We start from the raw sequence: 26976 nt of genomic DNA, 5'->3' as shown, positions 1-26976 counted from the left end.
CAGGCTGCTAAAGCATTTGCTCTGTCCCCCTTCTACTCTCACATTGCTCACTGACACTCCGCTCACGTCTCTCTCACGTTGCTCACTGACACTCCTCTCACGTTGCTCACTGACACTCCTCTCACGTCTCTCTCTCTCACAGTCCTCTCACGTTGCTCACTGACACTCCGCTCACGTCGCTCTCTCACAGTCCTCTCACGTTGCTCACTGACACTCCAGTCGCCTATGATGATGACATCAGTAATGGTATCCAATGCTGAATAGAACATTTTATAGAACTACATTCCCTACAAATTGTCTAATGCTTTTGTTTTTCTGTTTCTTCACAACTGATCATTGTTGTTGAACTACTAAATAATCACTACTGAAACTATTTCCTGGAGGACTTAGACCGTCATTGTAAATATGAATTTGTTCTTAACTGACTTGCCTAGTTAAATAAAGGTTCAATTTATTTTTATTTTTTTAAAAACTCACCATGTAAATGCAGCCAATTCATTCCGTGCACCTGAACAGTATTTATTTACTGTGCTCTGCTGTGCTTCATTACTAACTAGTCTATTATTGTAAATGACTTACAGTTGAAGTCGGACGTTTACATACACCTTAGCCAAATACATTTAAACTCAGTTTTTCACAATTCCTGACATTTAATCCTAGTAAAAATTCCCTGTCTTAGGTCAGTTAGGATCACCACTTTATTTTAAGAATGTGAAATGTCAGAATAATAGTAGAGAGAATTATTTCTTTCAGCTTTTATTTCTTTCATCACATTCCCAGTGGGTCAGAAGTTTACATACACTCAATTAGTATTTGGTAGCATTGCCTTTAAATTGTTTAACTTGGGTCAAACGTTTCGGGTAGCATTCCAGAAGCTTCCCACAATAAATTGGGTGAATTTTGGCCCATTCCTCCTGACAGAGCTGGTGTAACTGAGTCAGGTTTGTAAGCCTCCTTGCTCGCACACACTTTTTCAGTTCTGCCCACAAATGTTCTATAGGATTGAGGTCAGAGCTTTGTGATGGCCACTCCAATACATTGACTTTGTGGTCCTTAAACCATTTTGCCACAACTTTGGAAGTATGCTTGCGGTCATTGTCCATTTGGAAGACCCATTTGCGACCAAGCTTTAACTTCCTGACTGATGTCTTGAGATGTTGCTTCAATATATCCACATCATTTTCCTACCTCATGATGCCATCTATTTTGTGAAGTGCACCAGTCCCTCCTGCAGCAAAGCACCCCCACAACATGATGCTGCCACCCCTGTGCTTCACGGTTGGGATGGTGTTCTTCGGCTTACAAGCCTCCCCCTTTTTCCTCCAAACATAACGATGGTCATTATGGCCAAACAGTTCTATTTTTGTGTCATCAGACCAGAGGACATTTCTCCAAAAAGTACAATCTTCGTCCCCATGTGCAGTTGCAAACCGTAGTCTGGCTTTTTGGAAAAGTTGAAAAATTACTTGTGTCATGCACACCCTAGATCTCCTAACCGACTTGCCCAAACTATAGTTTGTTAACAAGACATTTGTGGAGTGGTTGAAAAGCGAGTTTTAATGACTCCAACCTAAGTGTATGTTAACTTCCGACTTCAACTGTATCTATTTGGTTTGCTAAGGAGATGGACCACACTGGTGAAGGAATTTCACATCAAATCTGATTTTAGCATCTTGTTGTTTTTGCGTCTGCAACTGTTCTCAGTCTTCTCACACATCTCTTGCTCAGATGGCATCTTGGCAGTAGGCTTTTCTCTTGGGAACATGGCAAGAGTTCCTTTTATGTCTGACTCTGAATCAGTCCGGTACCTAGGCTGATGAAATCCGGTCCTATAACAGCTAGGGTTTCTCCCAATACATTTTTCCAGAGTGACCAACTTGAGGAACACCTGATCCATGCTCTTTTATTGTTCTTATATGTGTTATTGCATCACCTCAGTAAATTAGTCCAGTTGAGGGTTAGAGTATGCTGCTGTTGCTTGATATACCCATCTCGCGTTGTGCTTTTCCTGTTCTATTTTCTTCACATAAAAATCAAGCTTTTCTCTCATGAGAAAATAATATATATGAAAAAAGAAGGATATTTGTTAATCATAGGGGGGAAAATTGATACAGTTACATATCACAATATTATTTTGGGATGATATTATATCAATATTTGACTCCAAGTATCAATTTGTACATATTTTTTATATGTAGCATTAGCTAGCGCTAGACGGCTGTACTATACCTTTGCCAAAACTCCGGTATTTTTGTTGTCCATCTTTTCATCACTTTAATTTCCATGACTTATCAAAAATCGTTTTCTCATGCTCTCTCTTGTCTCTCTGCAGCAGACAAAGTGAGCAATATGTTTGGAACATCAAATCACAATAAAATCACAGTATCGAATCGCAATATATCTCATATAGAATCGTGAGAATCGTAATACATATAGTATCAGCACCTATTTATCATGATCATAACGTATAGTGAGGTCCCTACCAATTCCCAGCTCTAGTAGGACACAGGGTGGAAAGGACACAGGGTGAGTGAAGGAGGGCTGTGCAGGCAGTAAGGTACACTTGTCATCGTTGGGGGGAGATGTTCTTCAGAGGAGATTGATATATCAGGCCCAGGAGGATTATGAGAGGAAATGATAGATGGGGTACACTGTAGTGTTCTGTTACGCATGGGATGGAGCTGGGTTGGGCTCTCTGTGTGTGTGTGTGCATGTTCGTGGGTGTGGGTGTGTCTGTATCTCTGTGTCTGTGTAGACGTGTCTGTGCGTGTGTGTGTGATGGGGCAGTCGTTTGAAGAACTGTGAAATCAGAATTGGTAAATGATGTAGGCCTAGATCTGTTGAGGCTCTGTTGATGCAGCGTGCATTTGCATCATTGAAGCAGGATTATAAGATCAGGGTGTGCTTTCCTTCTGTCTAATGGAGTGGAAGTAAAGATAATGCCACTTTGCTCATATTTTATTGGGAGACCAGGAAATATTATTTTGCTATTGGGACCATTGACCCTCATCTAGACAGTGTCTCATTATGCTGACTATGCTTTTTACTCCAATTTGAATGGATGACTGCTGCCTGGAGTCTATTCGCATCATGTAAACTTGCATAAAAGACCCATGTGTATCGTAGTGTCCCTTTTCTAAGTGTAGCAGAAAATGACACTGAATTAGAATCACCTTCGGTCTGAGTGGATCTGCCAACGTCACTGTTCGTTGTGTGTGAGATCCTCCTCTCGAAGGAGGAAGTGGTAGAAATGGGCTCATTAGCAGCAATTCAGGAGAACAATGGGTGAAAATGAGAGTGAGTGTTAGAAGCCTCTTGACTTGGTATGGTGTAATCAGGCCTGGATGGGAGAGTTTAATGACAGAGCAGCGAGATGTGGAGGGCTGGACCCCAGACCCCACCTACTCCCACCTGTTGAGAGAGAAAGCTCATCTGGAATGTTTCTCTCGCTCTTTCTCTTTCTTTGTCAACCACCACTTTTGTTATGCGCTCCCTCCCTCCTTCCCTCTCTTCGCCTTAAGAAAACAGAGAGGGAAAGATAGTGCCAAATGGGTGCATTTTCCACGTCGCCACATACAGTTGAAGTTGGAAGTTTACATACACTTAGGTTGGAGTCATTAAAACTCGTTTTTCAACCACTCCACAAATTTATTGTAAGCAAACTATAGTTTTGGCAAGTCGGTTAGGACATCTACTTTGTGCATGACACAAGTAATTCTTCCAACAATTGTTTACAGACAGATTATTTCACTTATAATTCACTGTATCACAATTCCAGTGGGTCAGAAGTTTACATACACTAAGTTGACTGTGCCTTTAAACAGCTTGGAAATTCCAGAAAATTATGTCATGGCTTTAGAAGCTTCTGATAGACTAATTGACATCATTTGAGTCAATTGGAGGTGTACCTGTGAATGTATTTCAAGGCCTACCTTCAAACTCAGTGCCTCTTTGCTTGACATCATGGGAAAATCAAAAGAAATCAGCCAAGACCTCAGAAAGAAAATTGTAGACCTCCACAAGTCTGGTTCATCCTTGGGAGCAATTTCCAAATGCCTGAAGGTACTACGTTCATCTGTACAAACAATAGAACGCAAGTATAAACACCATGGGACCACGCAGCCGTCATACTGCTCGGGAAGGGACCTTATGAAGATGCTGGAGGAAAAGTACCTGTATCCACAGTAAAATGAGTCCTATATCGACATAACCTGAAAGGGCGCTCAGCAATGAAGAAGCCACTGCTCCAAAACCGCCATAAAAAAGCCAGACTTCGGTTTGCAACTGTACATGGGGACAAAGATCGTACTACAAACCTGACTCAGTTACACCAGCTCTGTTAGGTGGAATGGGCCAAAATTCACCCAACTTATTGTGGGAAGCTTGTGGAAGGCTACTCGAAACGTTTGTCCCAAGTTAAACAATTTAAAGGTAATGCTACCAAATACTAATTGAGTGTATGTAAACTTCTGACCCACTGGGAACGTGATGAAGGAAATCAAAGCTGAAATATATAATTCTTTCTACTATTATTCTGAAATTTCACATTCTTAAAATAAAGTGGTGATCCTAACTGACCTAAGACAGGGAATTAATTTGTACTAGGATTAAATGTCATGAATTGTGAAAAACTGAGTTTTAATGTTTTTGGCTAAGGTGTATGTAAACTTTCGACTTCAACTGTAGGTCTGACTCATCTCACTGTTGTTCAAGCTGTTCAGAAGCTGAACTGTTGAGTTTGTGTATTAATCCTTTTGTGGCTGGTTGTGGCTGTCTAAAGGTGTCAGCGTGCTTCAGTTCGGCTGGCAGCTAGCCAAAGTCAGCTAGGAGAACCGAACGAGTGTGCTCGCATACTCCCTTAAAAGATCTTCACTTGAAAAACGAGAAAAAAGTGACAATAGTACTGTTTGTCCTATTCGAGACGCCGTAGCCAGTATATACGTCCTCAAAATAGTCCGAATTAATCTAAGGAATCTGTCATAAAAAAAAATTAAATGCAGAGGAGATCTTAGTCGCGCAATTTTACATCTAGGATGTTTGGTTCAGTATTTCTCAATGAAGAAATTTGCTTGAAAACGAGTCATTGACATCAAAGACTTCATTGAAGAATCCTTACAGTTGACCAATTATGGACAAGGGGCGTAGACTTCGGCTCCCGAACTTTGGCTGGCCTTGAGAAAAAATTTTGTGTGCCCGAGCTGCCCATAGAAAACTTACCGGAGTCCAAAATGAACAAAAACATCACAAAATATCATCATTATATATGCACAAACTGTTTCGAGCTTATCAGTCCCTTCTCTGTATCTACATGTTGGAATCCTCTTCCTTGTCTTGTGAGAAAGGCTCTCTGTGGCAGCAGCTATCAAGCAATCTCTGTGCCTGAGGCGTCCTACCACCAGGTGTTTTAGCCTTAGAGGGACCTGTCTCGGCCCTTTTCTCTCCCGGCGTCCCTCCCTCCTCAGGTCGGTCTTAGCTATCAGCCTCCATGCTTTCCACTGTGAGTCAATCTGTTATTTTGTTTTTCTCAACAGCTCTCTCCTAGGTTCTCTTCTTTCAGATCCAGAATGCTGAAGCCAGGATGGATCCTCCAGGTCATCTGAGACGGTCCGTGTGTTCTCCCTGTTCTCTGTCTGCGACGGCCCCCTCATCCCCGAGCCTCGTCCCGCAGGGCCCCATCTGGCTCTCAGTCTTCCGGCAGCAGTCCCCAGTTGCGGAGTAGCAGTGGAAAGGCGAACCTGTAAATATGTCTGGATGGAGGTCTCAATGGCGTCTCGTCCTGCTGAACTCCCTGACCTGCGGCCTGGAGATTTGCGTGGCAGCTGGGATCACGTACGTTCCCCCCCTGCTGCTGGAGGCTGGGGTAGAGGAACAGTACATGACTATGGTACTAGGTAAGCCAGCTCTGGTTACTCCCCCCTTGCCCCCTCTCTCTGACAGGACATTCAATAGACATGAAAGAGTCTTCATCTAAGGGGAAGATGAGATAACATCCCCGCCACATTAGCTATATATCACCCAACACACACACATGCACGCACACACACACACACAGAAACAGGCGTGTGCACGCGCCCATGCTCACACGCACGTGCGCACACACATACACAATCCCTTGGGGAGAGAAACTGGAGAATAGGATTCATCCGTCTCTTCTGTTGTTCTCTAGCTGACCACTTGATGGATTGTTGGGTGTCAACTGTTTCCCATTATTTAATACATTAGACACTTCTCTCTTTTCCCAGTGTTTCTGCCGTGCCTTTTTCATGTTTTATGGTAGAAAATATGATTATACCCCATCGCATAATTTTTATGTCCCTTTTTATTGCAGTTAAACTGTCTGCAGATTGCAGTGCCAATCTAATTTGAGACTCATTAATGTAGTCCCAGTAAATGTGTAACTCATATGAAAGCCAAACAAATTGAAATGTATTCTGCGGGTTGATGAACAACTGTGTAGCATATGTGAATGATTTATCAGTTGTTGGTGGCTCAGACTTGATATTCAAATTGATTATGTCCTCTGTAGGAAGGGTAAAGGATAGGAAACAAACCTCTTATTAAAGTGTGTGTGTGTGTGTGTGTGTGTGCTTGCCTGCTAGCGGGCCTGTGACTGTGTGTGACTGTGTCGAGGAGATAGGGTTGGGCAGGGCCACAGGTCTCTTGCTATTTGTCCGTTTCCCACTGGCCTTGTAGGCGTCAATGAGGCCATTACCTTAATCAGAGGCCAAATCACCTGTTGCTTTGTTCAGGTCGTAATGAGGTGCTAATTGAAAGGCAGTGGGAGACAGAGAGACGGAACGGCTGGAGGCAGCAGCACTCCGTTTGACAGGCCTACTTTTACTCTTTACATGAGTTGCACTTCACAACTCAAAACTGAAATGAAGCAGGTCATTTCAGATGTGAATATGAACACGTTTCCATTTGCCCTTTCACTTCTCACGCAGTCATTGTTTTTGTTATGGATGTGTTTGTAATGTCTCTGCTAGTTTGGCTAATTTCTCGGAGCGTTGCTGCATTGTGTTCTATAATGTTTTCATTGCTGTGCAGCTAGGGCTTTTACTGGTGAGGGGTGTCAGAGGGCTTAGTGTGGAGGTACAGAGGACCAGTGCTCTGGAGGGGTCCTGTCCTAATGGAAGTGGCCCCAACAGCCCGTTAGAAAATGTATCTACAACAGCCTGCTGTCTCCTGATGGAACAGGCTCATTTTAGATCCCCATAGTTGAGTTTTTAATGTGGTTCTGGACTGTGGCCGCGGGTTTGTTCGACACTAACAACAGCACCCTACTCTTACCAACAGATACAAAGAGGGGTTGTTGTTGTTAGATCTCATTGCCTCCAAACTGTGGCATGCTGTTATATTTGACCGAACATTAATGCTGAATTAGATGTTTAGGTTTAAAATCGACACCACACCACTGGCTCTATGTACAATTGAAGTCAGAAGTTTACATACACTTAGGTTGGAGTCATTAACACTCATTTTTCAACCACTCCACAAATGTCTTGTGAACAAACTATAGTGTTGGCAAGTCGGTTAGGACATCTACTTTGTGCATGACACAAGTAATTTTTCCAACAATTGTTTACAGACAGATTATTTCACCTGTAATTCACTGTATCACAATTCCAATGGGTCAGAAGTTTACATACACTTATTTGACTGTGCCTTTAAACAGCTTGGAAAATTCCAGAAAATGATGTCATTGTTTAGAAGCTTCTGATAGGCTAATTGACATCATTTGAGTCAATTGGAGATGTACCTGTGGATGTATTTCAAGGCCTACCTTCAAACTCAGTGCCTCTTTGCTTGACATCATGGGAAAATCAAAATAAATCAGCCAGGACTTTAAAAAAAATGTGTAGACCTCCACAAGTCTGGTTCATCCTTGGGAGCAATTTCCAAATGCCTGAAGGTACCACGTTCATCTGTACAAACAATAGTAGCAAGTATAAACACCATGGGACCACGCAGCCGTCATACCGCTTGTCACGATCGTCTACTGAAGAGAGTGAGGACCAAGGCGCAGCGCGTGAAAAGAACATCTTCTTTTATTCAGAAGAGAGAAAACATGAAACGAACACTATACATAAACTAAACAAACGACCGTGAAGCTATAAACGTTGTGCACACACACACACAGGCTACAAAAGTTCAAACATAGACAATTACCCACAAACACCTAAAGCCTATGGCTACCTTAAATATGGCTCCCAATCAGAGACAACAATAACCAGCTGTCTCTGATTGAGAACCAAATCAGGTAACCATAGACTTTCCTAAACACCTACACTCAACCATAGACAATCCTAGACACATACACTCAACACAAACCCATACACTAAAACCAACACCCCCTTTACCATAATAAACACCCAAAACACAAACATACCCCATGTCACACCCTGACCTAACTAAAATAATAAAGAAAACAAAGAATACTAAGGCCAGGGCGTGACATAACCCCCCCCTTAAGGTGCGAACTCCGGGCGCACCAGCACATAGTCTAGGGGAGGGTCTGGGTGGGCGTCCGTCCACGGCGGCGGCTCCGGCACTGGTCGTGGTCCCCACCCCACCATAGTCACTACCCGCTTTCTTAAACCCACTGGAATAAGGGGCAGCACCGGACTAAGAGGCAGCACCGGACTAAGGGGCAGCACCGGACTAAGGGGCAGTACCGGACTAAGGGGCAGCACCAGGATAAGGGACAGCACCAGGATAAGGGGCAGCACCAGGATAAGGGGCAGCACCAGGATAAGGGGCAGCACCAGGCTGGCTGACGGCTCTGGACGCTCATGGCTGGCTGACGGCTCTGGACGCTCATGGCTGGCTGACGGCTCTGGACGCTCATGGCTGGCTGACGGCTCTGGACGCTCATGGCTGGCTGGCGGCTCTGGCAGATCCTGTCTGGTTGGCGGCTCTGGCAGATCCTGTCTGGTTGGCGGCTCTGGCAGATCCTGTCTGGTTGGCGGCTCTGGCAGATCCTGTCTGGTTGGCGGCTCTGGCAGATCCTGTCTGGTTGGCGGCTCTGGCAGATCCTGTCTGGTTGGCGGCTCTGGCAGATCCTGTCTGGTTGGCGGCTCTGGCAGATCCTGACTGACGAATGGCTCTAGCGGCTCCTGACTGACGATCGGCTCTGACGGCTCGGGACAGACGGGCGGCTCTAACGGCACTGGGCAGACGGATGGCTCAGATGGCGCTGGGGAGACGGATGGCTCAGATGGCGCTGGGGAGACGGATGGCTCAGATGGCGCTGGGGAGACGGATGGCTCAGATGGCGCTGGAGAGACGGATGGCTCTGGCCGGATAAGGCGCACTGTAGACCTGGTGCGTGGTGCCGGAACTGGAGGCACCGGGCTAAGGACACGTACCTTCAGGCTAGTGCGGGGAGAAGGAACAGGGCATACTGGACCCTGGATACGCACATTAGGCCTAGTGCGTGGTGCCGGCACTGGTGGTACCGGGCTGGGGACACGCACTTCAAGGCTAGTGCGGGGAGCAGGAACAGGGCATACTGGACCCTGGATACGCACATTAGGCCTAGTGCGTGGTGCCGGCACTGGTGGTACCGGGCTGGGGACACGCACTTCAAGGCTAGTGCGGGGAGCAGCGACAGGATGCATAGGACTCTGGAGACGCACAGGAGGCTTGGTGCGTGGCGTAGGCACTGGTGGTAATGGGCTGGAGACACGCACCATTGGACGAGTGCGTGGAGGAGGAACAGGGCTCTGGAGACACACTGGAAGCCTGGTGCGTGGTGTAGGCACTGGTGGAACTGGACTGGGGCGGGGAGGTGGCGCCGGAAATACCGGACCGTGCAGGCGTACTGGCTCCCTTGAGCATCGAGCCTGCCCAACCTTACCTGGTTGAATGCTCCCCGTCGCCCGACCAGTGCGGGGAGGTGGAATAACCCGCACCGGGCTATGTAGGCGAACCGGGGACACCATGCGTAAGGCTGGTGCCATGTAAGCCGGCCCGAGGAGACGCACTGGAGACCAGACGCGTTGAGCCGGCTTCATGGCACCTGGCTCAATGCCCAATCTAGCCCTACCAGTGCGGGGAGGTGGAATAACCCGCACCGGGCTATGCACACGTACAGGAGACACCGTGCGCTCTACTGCGTAACACGGTGTCTGCCCGTACTCTCGCTCTCCACGGTAAGCCTGGGAAGTGGGCGCAGGTCTCCTACCTGCCCTCGGCCCACTACCTCCTAGCCCCCCCCAATAAATTTTTGGGTAGTACTCACGGGCTTCCAGCCTTGCCTCCGTGCTGCCTCCTCATATCGCCTCCTCTCGGCTTTCGCTGCCTCCAGCTCTTCACGAGGGAGGCGATATTCTCCCGGTTGTGCCCAAGGTCCCTTTCCTTCCAATATCTCCTCCCATGTCCAAGAATCCTTGATGCCTTGCTCCTGTTGCCGCTTGTCACGCTGCTTGGTCCGTTGGTGGGTAATTCTGTCACGATCGTCTACTGAAGAGAGTGAGGACCAAGGCGCAGCGCGTAAAAAGAACATCTTCTTTTATTCAGAAGAGAGAAAACATGAAACGAACACTATACATAAACTAAACAAACGACCGTGAAGCTATAAACGTTGTGCACACAGGCTACAAACGTTCAAACATAGACAATTACCCACAAACACCTAAAGCCTATGGCTACCTTAAATATGGCTCCCAATCAGAGACAACAATAACCAGCTGTCTCTGATTGAGAACCAAATCAGGTAACCATAGACTTTCCTAAACACCTACACTCAACCATAGACAATCCTAGACACATACACTCAACACAAACCCATACACTAAAACCAACACCCCCTTTACCATAATAAACACCCAAAACACAAACATACCCCATGTCACACCCTGACCTAACTAAAATAATAAAGAAAACAAAGAATACTAAGGCCAGGGCGTGACACCGCTCAGGAAGGAGACACGTTCTGTCTCCTAGAGATTAACGTACTTTGGTGCGAAAAGTGCAAATCAATCCCAGAACAACAGCAAAGAACCTTGTGAAGATGCTGGAGGAAACAGGTACCACAGTATCTATATCCACAGTAAAACAAGTCCTATATCGACATAACCTGAAAAGGCGCTCAGCAAGGAAGAAGCCACTGCTCCAAAACCACCATAAAAAGCCAGACTACGGTTTGCAACTGCACATGGGGACAAAGATCGTACTTTTTGGAGAAATGTCCTCGGCTCTGATGAAACAAAAGTAGAACTGTTTGGCCATAATGACCATTGTTATGTTTGGAGGAAAAAGGGGGAGGCTTGCAAGCCGAAGAACACCATCCCAACCGTGAAGCACAGGGGTGGCAGCATCATGTTGTGGGGGTACTTTGCTGCAGGAGGGACTGGTGCACTTCACAAAATAGATGGCATCATGAGGTTGGAAAATTATGTGGATATATTGAAGCAACATCTCAAGACGTCAGTCAGGAAGTTAAAGCTTGGTCGCAAATGAGTCTTCCAAATGGACAATGACCCCAAGCATACTTCCAAAGTTGTGGCAAAATGGCTTAAGGACAACAAAGTCAAGGTATTGGAGTGGCCATCACAAAGCCCTGACGTCAATCCTATAGAACATTTGTGGGCAGAACTGAAAAAGTGTGTGCGAGCAAGGAGGCCTACACACCTGACTCAGTTACACCAGCTCTGTCAGGAGGAATGGACCAAAATTCACCCAACTTGTTGTGGGAAGCTTGTGGAAGGCTACCCGAAACGTTTGACCCAAGTTAAACAATTTAAAGGCAATGCTAGAAAATACTAATTGAGTGTATGTAAACTTTGACCCACTGGGAACGTGATGAAAGAAATCAAAGCTGAAATAAATAATTCTCTCTACTATTATTCTGACATTTCACATTCTTAAAATTAAGTGGTGATCCTAACTGACCTAAGACAGGGATTTTTACAACGATTAAATGTCATGAATTGTGAAAAACTGAGTTTAAATGTATTTGGCTAAGGTGTATGTAAACGTCCGACTTCAACTGTATAGCCACCGTGCTGCACGACTGGCCCTGTGTACAGTTGAACCTAAGTGTATGTAAACTTCCGACTTCAACAGTATATATAGCCACTGTGCTGCACCACTGACTCTGTGTGTATATAGCCACCGTGCTGCACCACTGACTCTGTGTATATATAGCCACCGTGCTGCACCACTGACTCTGTGTATATATAGCCACCGTGCTGCACCACTGACTCTGTGTATATATAGCCACCGTGCTGCACCACTGACTTTGTGTGTATATAGCCACCGTGCTGCACCACTGACTCTGTGTATATATAGCCACCGTGCTGCACCACTGACTCTGTGTATATATAGCCACCGTGCTGCACCACTGACTCTGTGTATATATAGCCACCGTGCTGCACCACTGACTCTGTGTGTATATAGCCACCGTGCTGCACCACTGACTCTGTGTGTATATAGCCACCGTGCTGCACCACTGACTCTGTGTATATATAGCCACCGTGCTGCACCACTGACTCTGTGTATATATAGCCACCGTGCTGCACCACTGACTCTGTGTATATATGGCCACCGTGCTGCACCACTGACTCTGTGTATATATAGCCACCGTGCTGCACCACTGACTCTGTGTATATATAGCCACCGTGCTGCACCACTGACTCTGTGTGGATATATAGCCACCGTGCTGCACCACTGACTCTGTGTATATATAGCCACCGTGCTGCACCACTGACTCTGTGTGTATATATAGCCACCGTGCTGCACCACTGACTCTGTGTGTGTATATATAGCCACCGTGCTGCACCACTGACTCTGTGTATATATAGCCACTGTGCTGCACCACTGACTCTGTGTATATATAGCCACTGTGCTGCACCACTGACTCTGTGTATATATAGCCACTGTGCTGCACCACTGACTCTGTGTATATATAGCCATCGTGCTGCACCACTGACTCTGTGTATATATAGCCACCGTGCTGCACCACTGACTCTGTGTATATATAGCCACAGTGCTGCACCACTGACTCTGTGTATATATAGCCACCGTGCTGCACCACTGACTCTGTGTATATATAGCCACCGTGCTGCACCACTGACCCTGTGTGTATATATAGCCACCGTGCTGCACCACTGACTCTGTGTGTATATATAGCCACCGTGCTGCACCACTGACTCTGTGTGTATATATAGCCACCGTGCTGCACCACTGACTCTGTGTATATATAGCCACCGTGCTGCACCACTGACTCTGTGTATATATAGCCACCGTGCTGCACCACTGACTCTGTGTGTATATATTTGGCCATCGTTCTGCCGTGGATTTTTTGTGTAGGCGATGTGAATAGTTGCATCATCCTGTTGCCCGCAAATGGCTTCCAAATGGTTTGCTGTAAAGGCATTTCTTCTCTCTCTCAGATTATCTTGTGACCAAACGGATTGAGATTGTCCCTCCGAAATGTGCATATGGCAATTACAGCTCCAATGGACGGATAATATGAGGTGTCTTAACGTACACTCCACTCTCCCTCTCTCTAAACAGCTGCACACACCAGGAGAAAAAATGTATTTGTATCGTTCCCACACAACCCGTAAACCTGATCGGGGAATGGCACAAAACCTCATTCACTTTCTGCTTTAGCTTCTTCTAATGGAACGGTCAAGTGTTAAGTGAATGGAGATGGAAATTGTGTCCTGGAGGCTTATGTCTGATTTTCCTAGCAGTAATGTCAGATTCTCAGATGCAGTCCATCTACTTTATCTCATGGCTACTTCTCTGGATTTATACTTCCCAGTTGCCTCGCTTTAATTCTTTAATCTACTCTTCTACTCTGCTTTCTGTAGAGTGGCTCAGAGGCATGTCTTATGGTAGAAAATCACATTATAGTGTGTGTCCTGTATATGAGTGCAAAGCACATTGTGGTGTGTGTATACTGCTTATAAGTTAAAGATCACATGGTGGTGTGTGTATACTGCTTATAAGTTAGTGTGTGTGTGTGTGTGTGTGTGTGTGTGTGTGTGTGTGTGTGTGTGTGTGTGTGTGTGTGTGTGTGTGTGTGTGTGTGTGTGTGTGTGTGTGTGTGTGTGTGTGTGTGTGTGTGTGTGTGTGTGTGTGTGTGTGTGTGTGTGTGTGTGTGTGTGTGTGTGTGTGCATGTGTGCGTGTGGTGCGTGTGTACTGTATCAAGTTAAAAAGCACATTGCTGTGTGTGTATTCTATATGAGAAAGTGCATTGCGGTGTGCATACATACTAGGATTGTATGTCAAATCATATTGATTGGTCACATACACATATTTAGCAGATGTTATTGCGGGTGTAGTGAAATGCTTGTGGTGTGTGGTGAGGGAAAGATAGCTCATATTTAGCAGAGTAGGACTGTGTGTGAGAGTTCAGACTGTGCCATCAGGCTCTACACACTGGATTGTTATGATGGGCTTCCACAGCTGCGGCAGCCAGGCAGAAATGTGAGTGAGGGTCTGACTGCAGTGACCCATTCTGTATGTCTCTGTCTCTGTCTCTGGCCTTCCGTCCGCCTGTCTGTCCGTCCGCCAGTCTGTCTGTGGGGCTGCTCCACTGAGAGCCTGTCAACATGAACTAAACCCCCAACCAACCACATTTTTTTTACCTCAGGAAATGTTTTCCTGGGAACCATTACACAACTTAATGCCAATAAAATAGTATCTGGTTTCTTTCATTTCATTGTGTAACAGTTTCCAACAAAGTGTTGTTGTCAGATATCCATCCAGGTAGAAAAATCCCAAACATAAAAGGTCATTGTCTGGGAATGGAATAATGGAATATTCATTATACTCTCCAGTCTCCACACATATTTAATCAGAATGACACTTGTGGCGTCCCTCATGTGGATCTAGTTAATATGTTTTATTTTTTTATATTTTTGATGGAATTTGCAACCATGTTTTCAAAAGAAGCATTCCGTGCGTGTTCCCATTGTGAAACCAGAGGCATACATCTGGCCATTGTGGGGAATGCGAGTTGGAATGTGAGTTGTGTTGCTCCACAAGCAGCCTTTGTCATGAGGTGTTCCAATTAGCCCAAGCTAGCAGTGGGGAGCAGTGGGGAGGAGAGGGAGGTTAACGGTGAGTTAGCTGCCTCCAAGCCCTGTCAGCATGGGGAAGGTAGTGAAATAGTAAACTGGAAGATACCAGAAAACATCAGATGCAGCCAGGACATTTGTTGGATTGCACATTTCCCAGTTATCAGGTAAATATTGTGGTAAAACTCAAATCCAATAACTATTATGTTGACTTTGACTTTGATACTGACAACCAATGAATCAACCTCACTACTTCCCTCCTTTCTGTTCCCAGGTATCGGCCCAGTGTTAGGTCTCATCTTCATCCCTCTGATTGGCTCAGCCAGTGACCATTGCAACAGCAGCTACGGCCGCCGCCGGCCCTTCATCTGGCTGCTGTCCCTGGGAGTCCTCTTAGCCCTCCTCATCATCCCCCATGCAGACCTGCTGGCTGCTTACTTCTCCTGGGGCGGATGCGCCCTGCAGGTGGCCTTCCTCATCCTCGGTGTGGGCCTGCTCGACTTCTGTGGCCAGGTGTGCTTCACGCCGCTGGAGGCGCTCCTGTCTGACCTGTACCGCAACGAGGAGGACTGCAACCAGGCCTTTGCCATGTTCTCCTTTATGGTCAGCCTGGGAGGCTGTGTGGGCTACCTGTTGCCTGCGCTGGACTGGAGCCGAGGCCTGCTGTCAGTCTACCTGGGTGGCCAGGCAGAGTGCCTCTTCTTCATGCTCATCCTCATCTTCGTGACCAGCGTGCTGATCACCATGAAGGTGTCGGAGGAGCCGCCATGCGCCGCGGCCCTGGAGCCTGGTCCTCTCTTGGAGGCAGGTCGCTGTGGTTTGCCGCGCTCCTGCCCCTACCTGCTCAAATCGGTTCCGTTACTGTGCCTGCTGAGGACGTGCTGGTCCATGACTCCGGCCATCTACCGCAGCTACTTCCACGTGCCCCGGGTGATGAGGCAGCTGTGCATGGCCCAGCTCTGCAGCTGGATGGCCGTCATGTCCTTCATGCTCTTTTACACAGACTTTATGGGGGAGGGGCTGTACGAAGGCATGCCCAGGGCCGCCCCCGGGACCGCCTCCAGGAAGCGCTATGAGGACGGTGAGTTGACTCTCTTTTTGTAGATATACTGTGACTCTATCACTAACTTTGGCAGGGCAAGCTTCAGAGTGCCTCTCCATCTCTCATGTAGACACTATTTGATATTATCACATAAACACTTTGGCTGGGCAAGCTCTGCTTCATTGGGACTAGATCCTTGTTCTTTGATGGATTTACAATCAGAGAACCCGAAGTTCTCAAATGGCCAATAGAGCAGTGGTGTAAAGTAACAAAGTAAAAATTGTTTGGAGTACTACTTAAGTCGTTTTTTGGGGTACCTGTACTTTACTATTTATATGTTTGCCAACTTAAAATTTTACTCCACTACATTCCTAAATAAAATATGTACATTTTACTCCCATACATTTTCCTTAACACCAAAAAGTACTTGTTGCATTTCGAATGCTCAGGCAGGACAACAATATGGTCCAATTCATGCACCTAGCAATATAACACGTTGTCATCCCTACTGCCTCTTATCTGGCGGAGACTCAATGTTTGTAAATGATGTCTGAGTCTTGGAGTGTGACCCTGGCTGTCCATAAAAAATGTAAAAAGAACATTGTACTGCGGAGGTTTGCTTAATATAAGGGATTTGATGTATAGCGTTTACTTTTACTTTTTACTTTTCCTCAAGTATAAAAATGTACTACTTTTTCCACCACTGTACTTAAGTACATTTCAATCCAGATAATGTATGTGCTGTTACAAAGAAGAACAAAACATACATGCTATGAAGATTACACGTTTATAGTTGTAGCTACATCCATCGTAACAAGAAATAGTTGACAATGGTGGTCATTTCAGCTCGTTGTATTTTTTTTCCAATCACTATGACTGATTGGTGGCACATTCCACTAAGACAGTTTGCTCATAGTTGTGTGTTCTCATCCCACATGAGACAGATATATATTTTTTCTTCAAATCCTTTATTTACAATATTCATCCCGTTGCCACACACTTCTAATTCTGAAAAGTGAAAGCATACCTGTGAGAGGAGTCGCTCAATGCATTCTTACTTACAATGACAGCCTACCCCGGCCAAACCCGGGCGACGCTGGGTCAATTGTGCGCCGCCCTAGACGTCGGATTGGCCGTGAAGAATTTACAGTGATACGGCCTCTGCAGAAGTCAGGGAATTCATACTTCTTGCGCTTCGCAGAGCAACGCAGAGCTGTTGTGCAGAGCTGTTGTGAAGGAAGTTGTCAAGGAAGTGAGTGTGTGTTTATACAGGACCTCTGAATCACCTAGCATCAACCAATCATGTCAATGCAAAGCTATAAGTAGCTATATGGAGCCCTCCGCATTGTTAAAAAATGTGGGAGGTGCACGGCGATGCAATACGGAGCTCAATTTGGCCTCTGCATGCCTCCAGAGGCTCCACAATTGCGTCACACCTTCCATACCACATTTTCAGTTCAAGCATAAATTGGCTTTTACCCTTTAATAGTGTGGTTCCTAATCCCCTACACACTTAGAAAAAAGATTGGTTGCAGATAGAACCCTTTTTGGTTCCAGGTAGAACCCTCTGTGGAAAGGGTTCTACATTGAACCCAAAAGGGTTCTACCTGGAACCAAAAAAAAGGGTTCTCCTATGGCAGGGATCTGCAACAGGCAGCCGGTGGGCCAAAACCAGCCCGCAAGCCATTTTTTATGACTAGAAAGATTACTAAAATTGAAGGAATTCAGCAAAAATAAATCTGTTCCCAAGTAATCGCACAAAATAAAAAAGAGATGTGATTGTGTCTCAATGTAATCAACGTGTTCAATTATTGTTATTTTCATATACAATCTTTTTTGGGGCTTAGATGTGGTCTGTGTACAAATTATAATATTTTCTGTCCCCCCGACCATTCACGCCAACAAAAATCGTCCCGCGGCTGTATCTAGTTGCCTAATAGCCGAATAACTCTTTTAGGTTCTTGATAGCACCATTTTCGTGTAGAAGATTGCATAGCTTTATTGGATGAGAAGGGGAAGGTCACCGTAAAAGGAGAAGAGCACTGTCAGTGTCTTTGACCTTCAAACTGCATTAAATCTGACTGGCGGATCACACAGCAGCCTTGGTTGGGGGTGACCTGTGTGAGACAGGCATAGTATCCCAGACTCCCAGCAGAGAGAGGTGAGAGACAAAGAGAGACAGACCCAGAGCAAAAGAGACAAAGTGAGAGTGAGCACCCTCCAGGTCTCTTCTCTGTGTGTAGTGGAGCTCTGCAATGCTTCCTGCTTCTACCTCCCTCTCTCTCTCCCTTGCATGCAGGACCAGGAGGAATGTCACACTCACAGTGCATTAATGTCATAATCAGTGCACAAAGAGCATGTTCATTCAAGTACAGGACAGGCCAAGCACAAAAGTCTGAAGCCTGACATCATATTTATTGAAGTTATAACAAAGCATGTATTATTAAATCAAATCCAATCAAATCAAACTTTATTTGTCACATGCGCCGAATACAATAAGTGTAAACCTTACCGTGAAATGCTTACTTACAAGCCCTTAACCAACAGTGCAGTTCAAGAAGAGTTAAGAAAATATTTAAAGTAAAAAATAATAAAAAGTAACACAATAAAATAACAATAACGAGGCTATATACAGGGGGTACCGGTGTTTGGCCACGCAGTCGTGGGGGAACAGGGAGTACAGGAGGGGACTAAGTACACTCCCCTGAGGGGTCCCAGTGTTGAGGAAAAGCATGGCAAACGTGTTGTTGCCTACCCTTACCACCTTGGGGCGGCCGTCAGCAAGTCCAGGATCCAGTTGCAGAGGGAAGTGTTTAGTCCCAGGGTCCTTAGCTTAGTGATGAGCTTTGTGGCCACTATGGTGTTGAACGCTGAGCTGTAGTCAATGAACAGCATTCTCACATAGGTGTTCCTTTTGTCCAGGTGGGAAAGGGCAGTGTGGAGTGCGATTGAGATTACACCCCATAATTGAGATTATCTTGTGTTGATTATCTTTTTTTACCGCAATGTGGCTTTTCCTCAGTGCAGGTCTGATTGTATACCCTGAACTTCCAATGCTGGTTAAAGCTAATCCACTATGTCATGCAGTGTTTGTAATGTGGGCTTAGTCCTTTGCTTTAAAACAGCTAGTCCATCCACATCCTTTTCCCATGTAATATTAGCTGCCATGTTGCTGAACTTGTGACCTATGCACTTACAGCCTACTGTAATATCAGACCGCTTTAAATACTACAAAAAAAGTCGGTCCGGGTAGACTTCTTTCCATGGTAGTTGTAGGCCCCTTCATGTATTTATTTGGAATATAGATCCACCTTGTAATGTCATGTAGACTGTAGAGGGTAGAACAAACTGGTTTTCAGACATATTTGAGCTCAGGAGTCTGCACCTCCTCTGTCGGGTGTTTGAACACTGAATTTCTCTTCAATGGGTGAGACCCTGAGCAGGCGCTGGTGGGACCCAGACCTGGGTTCAAATACTTAAAAAAACTAAAAAACAATTTCACCTTTATTTAACCAGGTAGGCTAGTTGAGAACAAGTTCTCATTTACAACTGCGACCTGGCCAAGATAAAGCAAAGCAGGGCGACACAAACAACAACACAGAGTTACACATGGAATAAACAAACATACAGTCAATAACACAATAGAAAAAAAAGTCTATATACAGTGTGTGCAAATGAGGTGAGATAAGGGAGTTAAGACAATAAATAGGCCATAGTGGCGAAATAATTACAATTTAGGATTAACACTGGAGTGATGGATGTGCAGAAGATGAAGATAGTTGAATTCTTTGGAGCGTTCGCTCTATCCTATCTGGAGTGCCAGATGGGCAGGGTTCTCAGTTTTGGGACTATCCTATTAGTCTATTAAGCCAGGCAAGCTCGATCAAGCACATATTAAGTATTTGAAAAGATATCAAATAGTTTTTTTAACCCAGATCTGGTGGAACTGGAGCAAGAGCTACCGCCTCAGCAAACATGTCAATTTGGTCTGTGATGGTTTCCGATACAGTCCAGTCAAACTGTTTGCTGACTCAACTGTTTGCTGGTCTTTAAATTCCTCACAGAGCAGATCTCTTCTGTGTGTTGATGGCGTATGCAAGCAGAATTTCAAAACACATAAAGAACCATTAATGCAGCTATAGGTTAATCTGTGGTAAAGTGTGTTGTATCTTTAGATGGGTTGAAAGTATGACGTGAAATGGAAAAAACACACTTAGAACACAGATCATAATCCAGATCCTACAGGGGTAGTTTTGAATACTTAGTGTCCGGATCAGGCTACTGGTTGTATTTTACATTTGCAACCGCAGCAGGTTGTGGTGTATTAGTATTGTGTTTTACCTTGGGTTGTTCCATTTGTGTATTGTCACACCCTGATCTGTTTCACCTGTCTTTGTGATTGTCTCCACCCCCCTCCAGGTGTCACCCATCTTCCCCATTATCCCCTGTGTATGTATACCTGTGTTCTCTGTTTGTCTGTTGCCAGTTCGTCTTGTTTGTTCAAGTCAAACAGCGTTTTGTGTCTCAGCTCCTGCTTTTTCCAGTCTCTCTTTTCTCGCCCTCCTGGTTTTGACCCTTGCTTGTCCTGACTCTGAGCTCGCCTGCCTGACCACTCTGCCTGCCCCTGACACTGAGCCTGCCTGTCGACCTGTACCCCCCTCTGGATTACCGACCTCTGCCTTACCCTGACCCTGACCCTGAGCCTGCCTGCCGTCCGGTACCGTTGCCCCACCTCTGGTTTACTGACCCCTGCCTGCCTTGACCTGTCTATTGCCTGCCCCTGTTGGAATATTAAACTATTGTTTATTTGATGTGGTCTGCATCTGGGTTTTACCTTCATACCTGATATGTATGCATGAACCTGAGGCGATTAGCAATCTAATGGCTAGCTTACTAACTAGAATTAGAATAATGAAGAATTACTGTAACCATTAACCATTTTTTATATATATTTTTCCTCCTGCGGGGACGGGGGCCTGGGATTAAAAATTTAAAATAAATACAATATAAATATAGGACAAAACACTCATCACAACAAGAGAGGCAACACAACACTACATAAAGAGAGACCTAAGACAACAACATAGCAAGGCAGCAACACATAACACAGCATGGTAGCAACACAACATGACAACAACATTGTAGCAACACAACATGGTAGCAGCACAAAACATGGTACAAACATTATTGGGCACAAACAACAGCACAAAGGGCAAGAAGGTAGAGACAACAATACATCACACAAAGCAGCCACAACTGTCAGTAAGTGTCCATGATTGAGTCTTTGAATGCAGAGATTGAGATAAAACTGTCCAGTTTGAGTGTTAGGGCATAGAATTAATATAACATAATATTTTATCTTAATTTGTTGCCACAATTTCAATCCTGTCTTGCAGGCATCCGTATGGGCAGCCTGGGCCTGTTCTTTCAGTGTGCTACCTCAACCGTCTTCTCCCTGCTCATGAGCCGACTGGTTCGCCATTTTGGCTCGCGCCGGGTCTACCTGAGCAGCATGGTGAGCTTCACCATCTCTGTCCTGGTCATATGTATGTCCAAGAGCGTGGTCCTGGTCAGCCTGATGTCAGCTCTGACAGGCTTTGCCTACGCCACGCTGCAGACGCTGCCCTACACCCTCACTTGTCACTACCACAAGGAAATGGAGGTAAGGACCGAAAGGTACACTTACATACAGGACTCTGCCGGCCCTGCACTGTGAATAGTGTATATGGGTCTTTCTATAAACTAGGGTATCAGTGAGGATTTCTTACAATTAACAGCTTGTTACAGCTGTTGATAAGTCATTGATAATAATGCCTTTTTCATGTTATTACATTGATATAAGGGGGATCATAGCTATATTCAATCAAATTAACAAGTTGATTTAAAACCTATGTTTTACCCTTTATCATTGTTGGTGTCTTGACAGATTTGCCCAAAATCATGTGACATAAAACATAACTTTTCTGTCCTTGCATTTATGGCAATGTAAGTTGTTCTTATATACTGTATGTTAAGCATTAATCAGTTAAATTAGACATTGAACTTGAACCCTGTAAGAATCCTGGATCTAGCTGTCGGAACATGCAGTTTAAGTACAGGTACATTTAGTGTCTCCTTATGTTACTGGTGAAAACAGTATTCATGGGCACACAAATTCAAAATAATGTATGCATTGCAAAATCAAATGCTTCTAACCGATAAAGAGTCACCTTACCTTGATAGTTACCTAAATTGATACTGTCATTAACATGGTTCTTCAATAATTATGCATAATACTTGTTGGATGAGCATTTGGTGTCCAGCTGATTAGTTATGCCGTGATATTTTCACACAATCTGATCCAGGAAGGAATTTTCCAAATGACAGTCAAGTGAGGAACAGCTGTTGTGATAGCACATGCCATGCAACAGCTCAAGTGCTGGAAAAAGGAATGCAAGGAATGTTAGGAATATTTTGGTGTCTCGTTCATGTCACTGGTGAAGACCGTTGTGCCTGGATCCACTGTTGGATCTAATATCCCTAGCGAATTGATGTTGATCATCTGTTGTTGACTGCTTGATTTCCAGCAGCGTCTCCTTAGATTTAACAGAGAAAGCATCAAGGTAATGAGTTCATATGTTTTTGTGCCTCGGATTGGACACAGTCTACAATTGTGTGCAACACCCAACGCTCTTCATATGAATTATTTAAGATGTAATGAAAACAAATTACATAGCCTAGTGGGCTTATTCACAATATTACCTGGTAAATAAATAACATGACAAAATAATTTAGTTTTCCATGTTAGACCTGCAATTTTAAAGAATACAAGGGACTTGAAGTAGCTTACTTGAACTGGGAGATTCAAGTACTTGAATCAACCTACCTTGAATCAGACATGTCCTCAATTTGGTACAAGAAAAGTTATTGTAGCCAATTTATGTTCTCCTGCTCCATGATTTAATTTTTTATCCATTTGTGAGAGATGTGGCCACTCGTTTGTTTCCCTCCACTTCAATTGAAGGGTGTTGCGCTACTCTGTTGCTGTAAAACCACATGCGGTTATTATGAGGACGACATCTAATCTTGGCTTTCCATACAAATCCTTCCATTACAAGAGGAACCTGTTTTTTGGTCACTTTCTCATTACTAAAACAGTGATGGTGAGATGAATGCTAAAGCTATTCATTACTTTGTGGGACTCTGTCGGCCCAAAAGTCACCATGCATGGATCCAGTCTATTCAAATTAGGAATTCTCCACACATATTTTAGAATGTAATAATACTTTCAATATCAATGGATTGACAAGGCCTAAAATATAAATTATTCTTCAAGGGGTAATGGCCACTTTTTGCATGCTATTTGTGGGGAGGAGTGGTTCTATATTAGGCCCTGTATGTACAATTATATAACTTTGAGGTCCTTGAAAATTACAATGAAGTGGTTGAAAAAGTCCATGAAAGTCCTTTAATTTGACTTGCCAATGTCTGTATGAACCCTGCTGAAAGGATGTATAGTCCCAGACCTATGTTGTTGTGTAGGTGGAGTCATGAACTGGCTCGAAGTTCGTAACAAACGTAGAGATAAGGAATAACAATATATTTATTAACTGAACTAAACACAATTAACAATGGTGTGTGTGTGTAGTCAGTAGTGTAAGTGAGTGGTTGTGTGCATAAATGTGATGAGGGGTATTGAAAGGTGCCAAAGCAAACAAATAACGGCAACAAAAATGCCACAACCAAAATCTATCAGTGTGTCTACATGGAGAGAGTCTCCTCAATGAATGGGGAAGAGGTGTATTTATCCCGGAACACACAAGCCCAGGTGTGTCCCATTTCGCTGACAACCCTCCCGGCTCCACCCACCGACATCCTATTAAGGAAAACAAGAGCAAAGAGGGAGAATTTGGCAGACAGTGGGAGGGTCATCACCCCCCCCCCCCCCCCCCCTATAAAACCGGGGACCAACAAGGAAGGACACCGGAACATACCAGTCACAAACAAAATATTGCCCTGGATCCTAATAGAAAACCCAGCCTGCGTCCCAAATCCATGGGGGTACGTGTTCAAACGTCCACTTGCCAACCAACCTCATACTCCCCAGTCCTCAGCAACCGGTACACACAGGAAGCAACCTTTAAGAGGAAAGAAAAAAATGAGACCAGAAGGGAACAGACAGGAGCGATAGAACAGGACAACACAAAACAGTGGTCAGTCACGTGGACATTCAGGAACAGGGCGCACGAGAGCAACGACATTGTCAGTCCCCCTGATGTGCCGCACATCGAGATGGTGTTTATTTTTTTTACAAGCATTCCATTTCATTATCCTCTGGTTAGGACACATGGACCTTAAGGTGAGAGGGTTATGGTCGGTGTAGGCCACAATTGGTACTACTCCCGACCCGACCTACACCTCGAAGTGTTGTAGCGCCCATATGAGTGCTAACGCTTCTTTTTCCATGACCGAGTAGTTCAACTGATAATGGTTAAACTTTTTGGAAAAGAAACTAATAGGTCTCTCATCTGCACCTGCCCCCACATGACTAGCGTCCACCTGCAAAGTAAATGAAAAATACACACAAGGAGCAGCCAGCACTGGAGTTGAGGTAAGCAACCTCTTTGCATCTTCAAAAGCTTGTTGACAACAAGACCAGACGTAACCAGCCTTAGCTTTAAGCAAATCTGTCAAGGGAGTGACCACAGTAGAGAAGTTCCTACAAAAACTACGGTAATAACCAATCATTCACAAGAAACGCATCAGTTCCTTTTTAGTAGTTGGTGGTGGAAAAGCATCAATATCTACCACCTTAGCCCAACAGGATGCACTTCACCCTGCCCAACCACCTTTCCAAGGTATGTAAAGGTTGCCTGAGCAAACTCACATTTAGCCAGATTGCTCGTGAGGCGACCCGCAGCTAGGCGGTCGAACAATGCTTGAATACAGGACAGATGTTCCTCCCAAGTATCTGCATATATCATTACATCGTCCAGATCAACAGCGCATCCAGCCAGACCGGAGACAACCCTGTTCATAAGTCGCTGAAAAGTGGCAGGTGCATTACGCAGGCCAATACTCATAACCGAATACAAATTCAGACAAGAGGGTGTAATAAAGGTAGAGATTTCACGTGCCCTACTCATCAGTGGCACCTGCCAATAGCCCTTTAACAGGTCAAATTTGCTCACAAACTTAGCTGCGCCAACCTGATCAACGTAGTCCTCCATCCGAGGAAGAGGAAATGAATCTGGCTTAGTGACACTGTTAACCTTACGGTACTCCGTACAAAATCGGTTTGTCCCATCCAGTTTACTGACCAGGATACAGGGAGAAGCCCAACTGGAGAAAGGCTCTGCTATATCACTCTCCAGCATGTACCTGACCTCAGCATCCAGACAACGCCGTTTCTCTGAAGAAACTCTAAAGAACCTCTGACGAATGGGGTCAGCATCCAACGTCAATATCGTGTTCTATTAAGTTTGTACGTGTAGGTGTATCAGAAAACAAACCTGGAAATCTCAGAATCAGACCGACCATCTCTTCCCGCCCATCAACAGGTAGATGAGTGAGAAGGCTGTCTAAAACATCCAGTGTCTGAATTATTTTAATCTACCCTGCAGTATGCAATCGTCGGGACCAGGAACATCTTCCTCCCCATGCACGGACCTAGCATGACAAGAACCCAGCGAAATAACGGTATCGGCCAAAATAACAGGTTTTACCGTCCTCTGTAGACTCCCACTGTTCAGTCTCAGAGGAACTTGCATAATAGGGTTAACATATTTACATGGCACAGTTGGTGTGCTTTTCCCCGTTCTGGAGTGGCAACTAGATAGTTTTGCTCAGTGCACTGGCGCACAACCGTATATGGACCTTGAAACTTGGCTTGAAAAGGAGAACCAACAATTGGCGGCCGAGCAAGAACCTGGTCACCTGGACTAAAGTGACGAGGCTCAGTTCGCCGATCAAATATGCCCTTCATCCTCTCCTGTGAAGATGATAGCTTCTCTCTAGCCATCTCACCAACAGCGTACAGGAAATCACACATAAAATAACAGGGACTGAGGGGCTCGGGAGACTTCCAGTCATCCTGGAGAACTGATAGAAGTCCATATGTCCAAACAAGTTCATTTGGAATGAAACCCGTGCGCTCCTGTGTAACCTCCCTAGTGGCTAACAGTAACCAAGCCAACCCCTCCTCCCAATCCTTATCCATCTCAGTACAATAAGCTCTCAACAAAGACAAATGTTTGATGGAAACATTCCAGCGCTCCTTGACTTTGCGCGTGACAGGCGCTAGACAAATTGTGTTTAATATGGAGCTGTTGGAGAACCTGACCAAACAGATTAGAGGTGAAATTAGATCCTTGATCACTCTGAATGACCTTAGGGATTCCAAACAGTGAGGAACTGAGTCAAAGCTTTTAGCACAGACTTAGTCGTGATAGACCGGAGGGGATGGGCAGCAGGAAACCTAGTGGTCTGACATCACAGTGAACAGGTAACTACTACCCTTTTTAGAACAAGGCAGAGGACCAAGAGTCAATAATCAGATACTCAGCCAACCTTTTGAGTAAAGGAATAGAAAACAGTGGTACCGGTTTAATAGCTTGATTAGGTTTACCAGTTAATTGACAGGTGTAACAAGTTTTGATGAACTCAGAAACATCCCTCTTTAACCTAGGCCAAAAGAAATGTCTTAATATGCGATTGTAGGTTTTCCTCACACCCATATGTCCAGCAACGTCGTTGTGGGAAGTTGTCAACACCAACTCACAAAGCTTTACTGGTACAACAACCTGACTAATAGCTTCCCCCACAAAACTACCACCACGACACCCACTTTCTCATCAAGACATCCTCTTGGAGAAAATAGCCATGGGCGACACCTCCCAACTGTTCCACAGGCACAATTT

At 45.1% G+C, this 26976-nt stretch overlaps 1 protein-coding gene across 1 annotated transcript in view; it reads left to right on the top strand.

Moving 5' to 3' along the window:
• The window catches only part of LOC139584462 (solute carrier family 45 member 3-like), a 61215-nt gene that overhangs the window by 28977 nt on the left and 5262 nt on the right, over positions 1-26976 (top strand). The window contains exons 2-4 of the mRNA XM_071416351.1: positions 5532-5891; positions 15311-16117; positions 21475-21740. Coding sequence (XP_071272452.1) covers positions 5744-5891; positions 15311-16117; positions 21475-21740 — 1221 coding nt within the window. The 5' untranslated portion in view covers positions 5532-5743. The remainder of the gene's footprint in view (positions 1-5531; positions 5892-15310; positions 16118-21474; positions 21741-26976) is intronic.

Source organism: Salvelinus alpinus, chromosome 9 (assembly GCF_045679555.1).
Source record: "Salvelinus alpinus chromosome 9, SLU_Salpinus.1, whole genome shotgun sequence".
NCBI lineage: Eukaryota > Metazoa > Chordata > Actinopteri > Salmoniformes > Salmonidae > Salvelinus > Salvelinus alpinus.
The sequence above is the reverse complement of the archived record's forward strand: the minus strand, read 5'-3'. Positions and strand labels throughout refer to the sequence as shown.